The sequence below is a fragment of the Protopterus annectens genome, chromosome 7.part1, assembly GCF_019279795.1.
Source record: "Protopterus annectens isolate FY-2018-M chromosome 7.part1, PAN1.0, whole genome shotgun sequence".
In the NCBI taxonomy this organism is placed as follows: Eukaryota; Metazoa; Chordata; order Ceratodontiformes; family Protopteridae; genus Protopterus; species Protopterus annectens.
This window is the reverse complement of record NC_056740.1, coordinates 221,290,852-221,304,998: the sequence shown is the minus strand read 5'-3', so window position 1 is coordinate 221,304,998 and position 14,147 is coordinate 221,290,852. Positions and strand designations below refer to the sequence as shown.

At 37.3% G+C, this 14,147-nt stretch overlaps 1 protein-coding gene across 2 annotated transcripts in view; it reads left to right on the top strand.

The window, feature by feature from the left end:
• The first annotated feature begins 380 nt into the window (after positions 1-380).
• The window catches only part of LOC122807704 (uncharacterized protein HI_0077-like), a 731,990-nt gene continuing 718,223 nt past the window's right edge, over positions 381-14,147 (top strand). The window contains exon 1 of one of the 2 annotated variants that reach the window (XM_044078675.1): positions 381-450. Coding sequence is in view for 1 of the 2 variants with exons in the window: in XM_044078674.1 (XP_043934609.1) it covers positions 558-664 (107 nt within the window). In the remaining variant the exon portion in view is untranslated. The other variant, XM_044078674.1, reaches the window with a different exon arrangement.

Below are 14,147 nucleotides of genomic sequence, written 5' to 3'. Positions count from 1 at the left end.
CTATGAACCTACATATGTATCATAGCTCTCAACCTTCCATGTCCAAAATGAGGAACACTAGCCCTCATAATGTGGAACAAATGGGCAAAATGTGGAATACATACTAATGGCTTACTAACAATTTCAACTAAGAAGGTCATATGATGGTTAAAATAAGCTGGTTTTACTTATAAAGAAGATCTTTTAATGAATTAATATGATTCACTTTTATTTACAATGGATTTCACTTAAAAAATTCCTAACACTGAATCTGTGACAGAGTCTTTCAATGTGGAACTTTGAGGAACATGAACTTTTTAAGACACCAAATGAGGTACGTTCCTTGTAATGAGATACACTTGAGAGGTATGCATATTGAGTTCGTTTAACGTAGTTGCTAACCAGAAGATGTCCCGGAACGAAAAATGAAACAGGCGTGTGACTTCATTGATGTGGTGTCGGTATACGAAGGTACGACTTCCGGGTTTGAGGTTTTAACTGTAAATATACTTTTACTGTAACTTGTGTTAGGATGACGGGAGAAGACTCCTGTTCTTGACGTTTAGTTTTAATGCAACATGGATCGCTTTGAGGAGGATTTAGTTCTCGCTCTTAAGGAGGTTGTAAATAACAGCAGTTGGCAGTGTGTGGGCGAAAAGAAAACATTGAAAGCACCTTGCACAAAGTAAGACATGATGCAGTGTGCAACCGCCAACTGTTTGTTTTTCCACATGCAACCTTTATGTTTGTACTTAAAAAGCAATTGACTGTTTCCTTTGAAACAATTAAATGAATAAGTGGTTGCATGCCTTACGCGACCCTGAAGTGATTATGTGTACAAGCACAACATGCCATGGACGCGTTACGTTGTGCATTACATAAAAATATCCGTCTACCTTGGATGTATTGGTTAATAGCCGCTTTCACAGGAGACCCTAACTCTGATTTATGCCTCATGTTTTCCCCTGCCCCTCAAATATATATTTCGATTTTTTAGTAAATCACAGAGGATTACAGTCAGTCAGTGAAGCCGGGCATCGGAGTTTCATAATTCTTATTCCGAAAATATGCTGATACACATCCCTTTTTTTTTGTCTTAACTTTGTGTGAATTAAATTAATTAAAAAATCTCCCTGAGTTCGGGCCTTTGTCTCCATATTGTCTTGATTTTGTTTAGAATTTTTGAGCGACCAAATTGAGAGGTATATAGGAGGCACAACCATTGCATGCATCCCTAAAACTGTGGTAGTTCAGCAGAATGCTGCTCCTTTGTAGGGTTACCACCTGTCCCACTTTGCGAGGGACAGTTCCTCTTTGGGCAGTTGTGTCCTGACAAAAAATTGTAAAAATGGCAAATGTCTTGAGATTTTAGGACAAAATTATTTCCTATATTTTATGTAATAGTTGCATAAACAGTTATTCTGTATCTAAAATACCTAAATGTTGTAAGAAACAGAATAAGCAACTAAAATGCTACAAGAATAAGCTTTTATTTAGGCAAGAAATTTAAGTTCTAACTTTTGTACTGACCGTGGGTATGTGTCGGCCTGTGAAATCTGATGTTTGTACCAAAAATGTCCCACTTTGCCCATTTGAAAAGGTGTCCTTCGTGTGTTAGTGGAGAGTCCTATAATAAAATGAAAGCGGCATGGCTAAGAGCATGTGCTTTAAGTGATAAAATATTGCTTTTACTGAAGGACAGTTTCACTTTAAACGTCAGTTACATAATGCTTTTAGATTAATTGTTTGGTCATTATCAAATAACGATTCATTATTTTCGTTGACAGGCATCTTCGTAAATCGTACCAATGTTGTCTAATAAAATTGTGTTCAAAACTTTTATATCTTCGAAGAATACATTTCAGTGATATGTCCTTGTAGCAGCTTCACCAGTCTCTACTTGTTTGGAGTAGATTTGTACTTACTACTTGTTTTATTCGCCCACAGTCTTTACATGTAAATATGGGAATGTGTTTAGTCATAAATTTGTACAAGAGGTGGCTGTAAAATATCTCCATTTTTAAACTGTTTATACCATTTGTCCTGGGCAAATGATATAAACTTGTCCAGGTGGGGTTTCAGTGTATGTTACAGTTTCTTCTGGTATACTTTGACATGCCCTAGGTATACATGTTGTATATGTACATCCTGCAACAGTCAGATCCTGTGCAGGATTAGTTTTGCTGGCTTGAGGCATTGATTACCAGGATAAGCTTTGGCTCCCCGGCGACTCTCAACTGGATAAATTGGGTATTGGAGAATGGATGAGTGTTGGCCGTAGACTATGAGGATCTTTAAGTTCTGCTAATTCCACAGCTGGAGTGCTGATTGTCTAAAATACAACATATAAACAACATCAGTGATGTTTGAGTGAGCTTTATAAGTAATTTAACCGTTTGGACTGACAAAAAGGATTTGCCTAAGCAAAAGGTAAACTAAACAGTAAGCTATTTTTACTGCTAGTATAGAAAGTATAGTGTTATGATTGAATATGACTGATGCAGGATGCTTGTGCAATGAATCGATGTTCAGCACATTTGGAAAATGTTCAGCACAGGTCACAAACTACTTGCAGTTAGAATGCTGCTCTTTTTTGTTTATTAAATAGCACTAGTTAAGAAAGCTTCGGTGGTAGGATCCTTGTCCAGTGAGTGTTTCATTTTTCTCATCAATGCATTATAAATAGTGGTGATCAAGCACTTGCAATGCCATAGGGCCAAGATTATCCAGCCACAGAAACTGTAATAGCAAACAGTTCTGTTGCACTCTGGCTTAACTAATGAAGAACACAAGACATTGATGAACGTGTGTTGTCTATATAAGATCCCTACCAGTTTGGTGAGTTTTGCAAAGTACATTTTTGGGTACTTGCGTATTATCGCAGCCACATTCCACATGTCTCTTAATTCTTGCAGTTATGGACCAATGACTCTTTGTGGACTGGCAGGGGTTGGGTAACGTACTAACCAGCTATTTGTGACATTGGGTGATTACCCAGGAGTGGTAGTAAGCCCCAAATTCCTGTTACAGCCTGACATTGTTCAAGGACAGATTTTATTATTAAAAACGGGGACCCGACAGTGCAAACAGAACACAGCAGTGAAAAGTAAAATGGAGTGATTACTCCTAAGCTCAAAGCCAGAGTGACCTGACTATATGTAAAAACTGTGAAAATAAGTAGTTATGCCATGATTACTACCGCGTTTCTTTCAGCTTTAGCAAGAAATGGATCTGGAAAACACATGCTGTGAGACCATAAAAACATACTCCTTTCAACTGCTGACATTTTGTCGCTAATCGCTATTCCCTTCCCCGGAAATGTTGTACCGATTCACAGTTCCTAAACCATAAAATAGGTGGAAAAACAAGGTGTAGAAACATGATACTTTTACCAGTATGCCTGTCTCTCACTTAAGCGACATAAGACAGGATACCACTTCCGGGGGCCAACAGACTAAGTCTAGGATGTGAACAGAAGATCCCAACAAGTCAGTACATTTCTTTCACATGGTGCTCAGCTCATCTGAACTAAGTCCGCATAACAGTACACAAAAACTATCCAGTTTACTAATCGGTCAAAACTACTCACATAAAGGAGAATGACTCCTTTCTCCATACTTTCAACAATTATGACCAATTAGGAAAATAGTTGTGAGACATTTAGAATGTGGTTGCGATAATACGTAAGTACCCTTTTTTGTGTGTGGCAGATACCTCTTTCAGACTCCATGCACGTATCATCATCTCCATGATCTTTGTACCTTGAGTTTGTTTCAGTTCATGGCAGCCTCATAAGTTTCACTTTTGAGATCAGCATAAATCAGAATGCCTTTTCTGTTGGAGAATAACTTTGTTTCTTAACATTTGTCTGACCACTGCTGTGTATGTTTTAGTAGAAAGTGTGAAAACTTTATATTTTCTGGTCAGTTTATCTGCATAAAAAGAATATGTGGTGCCCAGGAACACATTATTTATTTAATGTGATGTGCATATTTAAAGTGGTTTACATTTTTGACCAAGATTCTTGCATCCTGTAACAATAATTTAGATAGTGAGGTATTGTGGGCTTGGTGTTTTGTGATGTCATAGCAGAAGTTTCCAAGAAAATTTTCAGGGAACCATCATTGTCAACAAAATAAAATGCAAAAACAGCACATGTTTTTCATCAGAATTGCATAATTTGGTATTATGCATGCTTAGGACATTATGCCTGACTCGCAGCAGTACATTTTAAAAGGTTTTGGCTGTGGAAACGGTGATGGTCATAGCTACAATAAAAGATCAATTATGGATCACAAGGGATTGGACAGAGGAAGAGCAATCTTTATTGTACTGTAGAATTGTTTTGTTTGAATAATGTTTATGATCATAGTTTCTATTCATTGTGGTTCAGTTACAAAGATTTGCATGGTCTGACCTCATGGACCCTCCTTGACGGCTGTTGGTTGGAGTTCATCCTTTCCACTAATAATAATTTGTTAAATTGCTGGAAGATTCTGTGACTGGTTATGTAAACATGCCTGTTTCAATGCATTCTATTACATCACACATTGGATTTATAAGCTTGATCATTCTTAAACCCTGCAGTTCTTTTTTTTTTGGTGCTGGCATAATTTAGATCGCAATCTTGGCTATTGTCAGTGAAGTTTCTGTGTTCGCATGCATTATAATCAAATCTATAGCCCTAAAAATAACCATCTAAAACCACTATCAGTATTACCGGTTTTATCTTAAGCAGGAGCACATCATGCAAAACTGCTACAATTGTCATAGATTCAACCCTGACACCCATGGCGACTATAGGGAGAAGAGCTTGGCCTACCTTATGACCAAATTATGGCAATTATGAGTTGCTCCCCCAGGCACTGCTTATACAATGCCACAGAGGCAAACTTGCACAGGGTGGGTTGAGACCTAGTTGTCCTGCTGATATGTTTGATTTTAAAGCAGACATTCTGCAGTTTGTTAGGTGCTGATTGCAAGTACTCAAGCTTATGCCAGCTTTCTGCCTTGGGAAAGACAAAGTGATGTGTGGAGGTGCACTGAGTGTTTCCCACCTTATGAAGGTGTGTCATGGGCTACTGTTTACCACCCAACCCTTAGATAATCTACTAGATCCCATGGACCTACTAGCCTGATCCCAGGAAGTGTTTCTTTGAATCACTTTGTCACAGAGTGGTATAAATTGAGGACAAAGGCTCTACTCTCGGACTCTCCTAGGCCTCTGTGGACCAACCAGTTGTAGCTGAGGTAGTTCCATTAGAATATCTTACACCAGGGCTTGCTTCTTGGGGCCTAGTAATTGAAAAAAAAATCTGGTATTTGTTAGCTTGAATAGCTAGTTTATGATTGTAGCTTTAGGGATTACAGCCTGAAGCCCAGAGGCAGGCATGGTTCAGACTCCTGTTACTCACATGCATTCACTCACCAGACTTATGTCACCTGACATCCAATGCACTCCACTGACACAGATGGCTGTATGTGAGCTCACATAAGGATTGTGCAGTGATTTGCATGCCATGTGGTGCACGATTCATTCAGAGAATTCCATTTGAATTCTATGTTTTTATTGGCTGTCCGGGTGCTATGTGATGTCAGAAGAGAAGAAATGTCAATAGTAACTTCTTCTTCTTTTGGCTTTTCCCAGTTAGGGGTTGCCACAGCAGATCACCTGTCCGCTCGTGATTGGCAGTGGAGTTTTACGGTAGTTGCCAGCCCGGCACCCAGCCTTCCACAGAAGGTGCACTCACACCTAGGACCAATTTAGAATGTCGAATCCACCTACAACATGTCTTTGGGAATGTGGGAGGAAACCCCTGCGACCACAGGGAGGACATGCAGACTCCGCACAGAAGGCACCCCAGCAGAGGATCGAACCGGAGAACCTCTTGCTGTGAGGTGGCAGTGCTAACCGCTGCACCGCCACAGCCGCCCAAATGTCAATAGTAACTAATCAGTGTTAATGTGATTGATCCAGCATACTACTGAGAATAAGTCTACAGTGATAGACGTCCGCTTCAAACACACTCCCAGGTAGAAACATTTTCTAACATCCTGCCAGGAATGTTTTCATTAGAAGTAAATTTGGCAAAAAATTAAAGATTTGGACCCAGAAATCAAATTTACTCTTCAGTACATCTGAACAGAATTTCGCAGAATGTCCATATTTTTGCCTCATATTGTTGGTTTATTCCTCATAAAAGTTGTGGTATTCTGGCAAGTCGGTGAGGGCTAACATCACTAAATAATGACAGACCTATGTATGAGTTTCAGACTTCATATTCTTTAGAAATTGCATGATGATGCAAAACCTGCTATTCTAAAAAAATACTTAACACCACCTTAAGCAAGCAAACAAGCCTTAAAACAACTCTAGCGTTAATGTAACTTTATTTCATGCTTTCGTCAATAGCAATAGACTTCTTCAGAAATGAATTACACGAAAGATACAGGAGCTTAAATACTTGAAATAAAATCATGTTAACCAATCACAATAAAAATGCAATTAAAAAAACACATCTAATGTTAATTGCCACTCTGTTTAAACCTTTAGCATCTAAACTCCTTTGGCCAACCTACCGTCCTTTAGAAAACATTTTATATTTTTGGTATCATTTAAACCTGGCAGTTTGTCTGTGTCTAATCTTACTTGCCATTCAGTTTCTCTTTGGTCCACCAGATTTTTATAATTTTCTTCCCTTAAATCATAAGGTATGTGTTCTACCACTGCAAAGAGAAACTTCTTATAATTACTGCACCCAATAGTATGTTTATGTAGCGCATTATTTTCATTCTTTGTTTTAATATCATAAAGATGTTCGTTTATCCTGCTGCCCAACTTCTTAGTGCTCATTCCTATATAGTAACTTGGATAGCTTAAACACAAAGCTATGTATACTATCCCTTTAGTCTAGCAAGTATATCTTCCATGTATTTCTGTAGTGTACTGTAAATGTTTTAACTTCACGTAGGGCCCTTCATTTATAAACCAGTGTGTCTCCTTCACCTCCAGATACATATTTTAAGAAATGTTAAGAAAATAGAACTATTAAATGATATACTGTATACTAAACAAGTATACAGATATAGAGACGTATCTGCATAGCTCTCAACCTTCCATCTCCAAAATGAGGAACACTAGCCCTCATAATGTGGAACAAATGGGCAAAACGTGGAACACATACTAATGGCTTACTAACAGCTTCAACTAGAAAGGCCATAGGATGGTTAAAATATGCCTGTTTTACTTGTAAAGAAGATCTTTTAATGAATTAATATGATTAATTTCTGTTTACTATGGATTTAATTTAAAAAAATTCCTAACACTGAATGTGTGACAGTCTTTCAATGTGGAACATTGAGGAACATGAACTTTTTAAGACCCCCAAATGAGGTGCGTTCCTCGTAATGAGGTACACTTGAGAGGAATCCATATCTGTATACTTGTTTAGATATAATGTAATACATTCAATACCTTCTTGTTGGGGTATTGAGGTAAAAAGAGACACCAGATCTAAGGTTAACATATAACAATTGCCTTCTTCATATCTCTACACATCCTGAAAGGACTTAATGCTGTTCAAAAAATCCCAGGAATCTGTAATGTAAGATGGTAAAGCCTGAACTATAGGGTTTAATATTTAATCCTTGAGATTCCTTCTGTGCTACTGTGTGGTGAAGACACTATTGGTCTCAATGGTGGAGTTTTTTTTTTTTTTTTGCATCTTTATGAATTTTTAGTATCTTAAACAGAATACCTATTTTAGGATATCCAACCAACATAAAACTTTATAGTTCAAAATCTATTAATCCATTCATGAGACAGTCATACAAACAATGCTGTATATACTATCTCAGTTTATCTGAATACCCCAACAAGAAAGTATTGAATGTATTAGATTATATCTAAACAAGTTTACAGATATAAATACTTCTCTTGTTGAATTATACTGCTCCCTCTTAGAAGTAGTACTAGAAAAGTAATCGCAGATATATAAACAACTAAGGGGGGGGTAGCTATGGGGTCCTCATTAGCTCTAGCCTTTGCCAGCTTAGTAGTGGGCTGGTGGGAAAGAGATATTTTGAATAAACAAGATTTTGCTAAAATACATTGTCGAGGATTTTTTTTTTTATTATTATTATAAGCAAATATCCACTAGAACTCAGTAACACCAATCACATCTTAGCCAGTATTAATAATAGTTCAGTTTTTTAAAATTTGTATTAGGAGGTAAAGGATACACACTTTGTTTTCTAGATGTACATTTAAAGCACTAGTAACAATAACTTTATAAGTAAAATCCGTCAGATTACATTTTCCAACAGTTATCCTAACTTTATAAAAAAAAGCACACCCAGAGACCAGTTTATAAGAGCCTCTAGGATGACAAGTGAAAATAATGACTTCCAAAGAGGTAAACTTTATTACTGCCTCGTTTAAAGAAAGAGGCTATAGAGTAGACATGTTAAATAAAAATGCCCAGGAAATCATTTCCAAGAGATCTGAACAATTTGAACCCATCTCAGTTAAAGGGTTTTAGCAGAAAGATAAAGGAAAGTCTGCAGAGGAAGCAGCTAGGGCTAGATATGCCATAGAAATGTCTGTAGATAGTACTGACATCAGAAATATTGTATCTAATAACTGGAAGATTATAGAAGCGAATAGCAACCTAATTGACATCCTAGGTAAACAGCCTTACTTTGTGTATAAAAAGAATTGTAACATTAAACAAATGTTACAACTTGTTCGATTCTCGGCTGGAGTGTGGGGAGTGCCTTCTGTGTGGAGTCTGCATGTCCTCCCCACAGTTTGGTGGGTGATCGAAAGACATGCGTAAATGGGCGTGCCTTCGCTGAAGGTTGAACGTCGAGCTGGCACCTCAGCATTCATGAAAATCTACTGCCAATCATTAGCGGACCGGAGTTCCACTGTGGTGACCCCTAACCGGGAAAAGCCGAAAGACAACAACAACATGATCACATTAAGCTGGGGGCTCTACATAACAAAAATAAAGGGACTTTTAAGTGCAGTAGTTGGGTTGCTTGTAGGTTTATATATGAAGGGCCCTACGTGATGTTAGCACATTTACAGTACACTATAGAAATACCGGGAAGATGTACTTGCCAGACTAAAGGGATAGTATACATAGCTTTGTGTTTAAGCTGTCTAAGTTACTGTGTACATTTTAATGATCTATTAAGAAGGTGGAAATTCTGTATACTTCCATGAGGCTTTTCTTATGCACCAGAGATATTCCAGAAATATGTTTCTGGAGTAACTGAAGTCTTGGAAGGTATTAGCGTAGAATTCAGAATGAGAACAACATGTAATGAGACAGACAGAACTACTACAAAGATAAAGAGAGCCTACTTTTAAGTTAAAAGCAGATATTAAACCAGGTTTTCTGGGAATTCTGCAATATCTTGCAAAATATGTGCCTCTGAGAAAACTTAAGAGCAAGATGTAGCCAGGGAATGAAGGTGTGAAAAATGAAGAGTTTTGAAATGCTAAAAGTACAGATGCTTCAGTTTTAAAGTCTATAATGTGAATTAATGTGAATAAGCTAGCTGTGTTGCAAGTAGATGGCAGTCAGAATGGTATAAAATTTGTGTTCTTACAAGTAACATCTTTCTTTAACGAACTTTCTTTTGACTTTCTACATGTTCCTTTAACAAACTTACTTACCCTATCTTTCTTTAACAATCATGAGCGGAGAGGTGATCCGCTGTGGCGACCCCTAACCGGGAAAAGCTGAAAGAAGAAGAACGTGCAACACCACACAACACATTCATCTCTGCAGTAGTGCCTGCCTGCCAAGTAAAGTAAAAAAAAAAAAAACCTTACCTAATGAAAATGATTCTTTTCATATCACATTTGTCAGTCCTGCATGAATGATAAAATAGCGCAGAAACACAACAGTGCGAAGACGTGGTAGGGGTGTAACGGAAAATTACCGCTTATTCAATGGGTCATTTATAAACAATTACTGCTGAACTACTGTAAAACAAAAAAAAAAAAGCTTTTTGGTACTAGATGAAAGGTCATTTCTATCTCCAGGCCTCTAAAAATCTTTGACCATCTTAATAACACTTTGAAAATATTCATTCAGTTACCTAGGGGTTTGGTTGAACACCTTCCTAAATTTCCAACTCCACTTGGACTACATACATAAAAAGTAACTCTCCTATTCTGGACTAATAACTGTCCTATTCTGGACTAATAAGATTTCCCCTTTTCTATCCAAACCCTGTAGAAATGCTATAAGTAAAGGTATCTTACTGGCTGAGCTAGAATATTATCTCCCACTAATTGCTGCAGCTGCTAAAAGAATTATATCCACCATTCAGTCCATTTAAAATGCCATTTGCATATTCATCACTTTCTCCCTAAGAAATGAACACCTCTGCAAAACCATATTCATCACTTTCTCCCTAAGAAATGAACACCTCTGCAAAACCAATCAAAACACTAACTGGCTACCTGTGAAACAACATTCTGACTTTCTACTTGCCTCTCAATTTAAACTTGTCAAGAATGATACATTCTCTCCACTAGCTTCTAGACTATTCATAGCTGCACCAATATACAACCTTCCACATCTCCTCCACCCCCCCTGTCCTTGGTCTCAAACTATGGGAATCTCTCCCTTCTTTTCTTAAAGATCATTTATGTTATTCAATTTTTCATTCACAAATAAAAGCACATTTCAAGACTACAGGAAAATGGAGCTGCTATCTCTCTGTTCATAATCCCTTCATTCCTTCTTCTGTCTACATACCTTGCTCTTACTCTATTTTTGATTGTGATTCTTTCAGCATGCCATGTGTATACTGTGTCTTTTCAGTCACTCTGCATATAATGTTATTTATCTATTGCCTTTATACTCTCAAACCAACTATGATATTCACTTCATATGTTGTATATGTTGCATTCTGTCATTTTCTAGATTTAATGTCATTTATCAATTATGATTTCCCTGGGCTGAGACTAAAATGGGTCCAGTGGAGTCAGTGCATTACCCCAGTACACGAATTCAAAATAAATAAAATAGAACAGGTCAGTTATCAGTATATCAATAATTCACCTTCCTCAGTTCCTTACTTCAGCGGTATTCTCCTTCTAGACCTCTCTGTTATACAATTATAGACCTTCTTGTTGAAAAAAACGTTATAACACTTTCAGTAACTCATAATATTCCATTTGCATATCTAAAATGTGAAACTCCCTCCCTCCAGTTCTAAGATGATCATCATCCCTCGATACCTTCATATACAACTCAAAAGACTGCCTGCACCACTGTTTGATCTGTAATTACACCTGCTCACCTGGCTAAAGTCACCTCCACAATACTCTCCTACCCTTTTTTTTTTCTTCCCTTTACTATACCAACTTCTACCTCCTTCATCTGATAGGGCAAACTGTCTTCTCTCATCACTCTAATTCTCCACAGTAAGACCCTCACCAAGCTAGTCCTTTTTCCTACTCTTTCATCCATCTTTTTTTCTGATTATTTTCCCCTTCCTTTTTTCTTTTCTGTTGTAAGACTTTTTTTCTCTTTCTTTGCAAATTCATGAAACTTTTTGACTATATATTCTTATATACACTCCTTTGTCACTTAGAATTTATGGCAGTGAGAGGACATTTCAGTTTTTTTCTTGTTGTTTTTAACATGTATAATTCATATGCTGTATGTCTTGTACATTTTTGTATTCAGTGAACTTAATTACTGTTAAATTTATTGAAACTTTTCTCCTCAGGATTCCATTGTAAAGAGATCTTGTATGGCCTAGGCAGACAATCTTGGTAAACAAACAAGTAAATTAAAAATAATATTTACAGAGGCACAAAATAGATATGTTCATTCAGGAAACGAATTGCTGTTAGTAGTCAAATAGATGTGAGAAATTGTCTGAATATGTATATGGCAAAGACGTGCTGGTGAAAACAGTCCATAAACCATTGCAGACTGTTTTCAGAAAGTCCTTGTCCAAAGCACATTCAGTACTATAGAATGTTGTTGAAGTACAGACCAGGAAGGCTCTACACAAAGCAGATGTGTTGTGTAGAACATATTTTCCAGAAATGCATAAATAATTGGTAGAAGAATTAGAAATTAATTTATCAAATACCACAGTTTCCGATTACAGAAGAAAAGGTAAAAGAATGTCAGATGTATATGGACACTGATGTAGAACACTTATTGAAACATTTTAATGTGTAAGGATGTCCCAAGTAGAAACCTTTAATAAGGAAAGTAATTCAGTCTCTCTTTTTATCTTTCAAGGAAGAAGAAAGTTGTGTTCATGGTTTTGCATTCAGAGTTTACAAAAGCATAGCTCATAACCTGTCAAGAAAACACATGCTTAAGAGAATACATTAGTCACATATGCAAATAGTAAAGAGCAAAGAAAGAACATGTGTTGACCTGGGATACTACAGTGGATCTAAAAAGTTTACACATCCCTGTTAAAATGCCAGGTTTTAGTGATATAAAAAATGATACCATAATAAATCATTTCAAAAATGTTCCCACCTTTAATGTGACCTATAACCTGTACAATTCAACTGAAAAACAAACAAATCTGTTAGGGAAAAATATAAAAAATAAAAAAAGTACAATACAATGGTTGCATAAGTGTGCACACCCTTAAACTAATAGTTTGTTGTGTGTGGACGCCCTTAAAATAATACTTTGTTGAAGCACCTTTTGATTTAATTACAGCATTCCGTCTTCTTGGGTACACACCTGCCATCAATTAAAGAGACTCTGATTAACCCCAAATAAAGTTCAGCTGTCCTAGTAGGATTTTCGAGACATTTACTCAGTTGCCTGCTACAGCAAAAGTCATGATTCACAGAGAGCCTGCAAAGCATCAAAGGGATCTCATTGTTGAAAGGTATCAGTCAGGAGAAGAGTACAAAAAATGTCTACAGCATTGGATATACCATGGAACACTGTGAAGAGAGTCTTCAAAAAGTGGAGAAAATATGGGACAACAGTGACGTTCCAAAACTGATGAAAAGACAAGACGAAAACTGGTCAGGGAGGCTGTCAGGAGACCTAGAGCAACACTGAAGGAATTTCTGGCAAATACTGGTTGTGTACTACATGTGAGAACAATCTCCTGTATTCTCTATATGTCAGCACTATGGGGTAGGGTGGCAAGCCAGAAGCCTTTTCTTACACAGAAAAACATCCAGGCCCAGCTAATATTTGCAAAACAATACATCGTTTCCCAAAGTATGTGGGAAAATGTGTTATGGTCTGATGAGACCAAGGTTGAACTTTTTGGCAACAATTTCAAAAGGTAAGTTTGGCACAGAAACAACACCTCACATCACCAAAAGAACACCATCCCCATGGCAAAGCATGGTGGTGGCAGTATCATGCTTTGGGATTGCTTTTCTTCAGCTGGAACTGGGGCTTTAGCCAAGGTGGAGAGAATTATGAACAGTTCCAAATACCAGTCACTCTTGGCCCAAAACCTCCAGGCATCTGCTAGAAAGATGAAGAGGAATTTCACCTTTCAACATGACAATGACCCCAAGCATGCATCCAGATCAACAGAAGAATGGCTTTACCAGAAGAAAATTAAAGTTTTGGAATTGCCCAGCCAGAGCCCAGACCTAAATCCAATAGAAAATCTGAGGGGTGACCTGAAGAGGGCTGTGCACAAGATAAGCCCTCACAATCTGACAGATTTGGAGCGCTTTTGCAAGGAAGAGTGGGCAAATATTGCCAAGTCAAGATGTGCCATCTCCTACCCAAGAAGAAGACTGAATGGTGTAATTAAATCAAAAGGTGCTTCAACAAAGTATTAGTTTAAGTGTGCACATACAACAAAGTATTGGTTTAAGGGTTTGTACACTTATGCAACCAGCATATTGTACATTTTTTTTATTTTTTATATTTTTCCCCTAACTGATTTGTTTTTCAGTTGAATTGTACAGGTCACATAAAGGTGGGAAAAGTTTTGAAATGATTTATTGTGGTCTAATTTTTTTATATCACAAAAACCTGGCATTTTAACAGGGGTGTGTAAACTTTATATAGTCACCATATAACTCAATTAGAATGTCTGCTGCAGAGTTGTACTATCTGCACCATATACCATGACAACATTCCAAAGGAAGAGATTTTGGCATGCCCAGTACCATATCATCCATG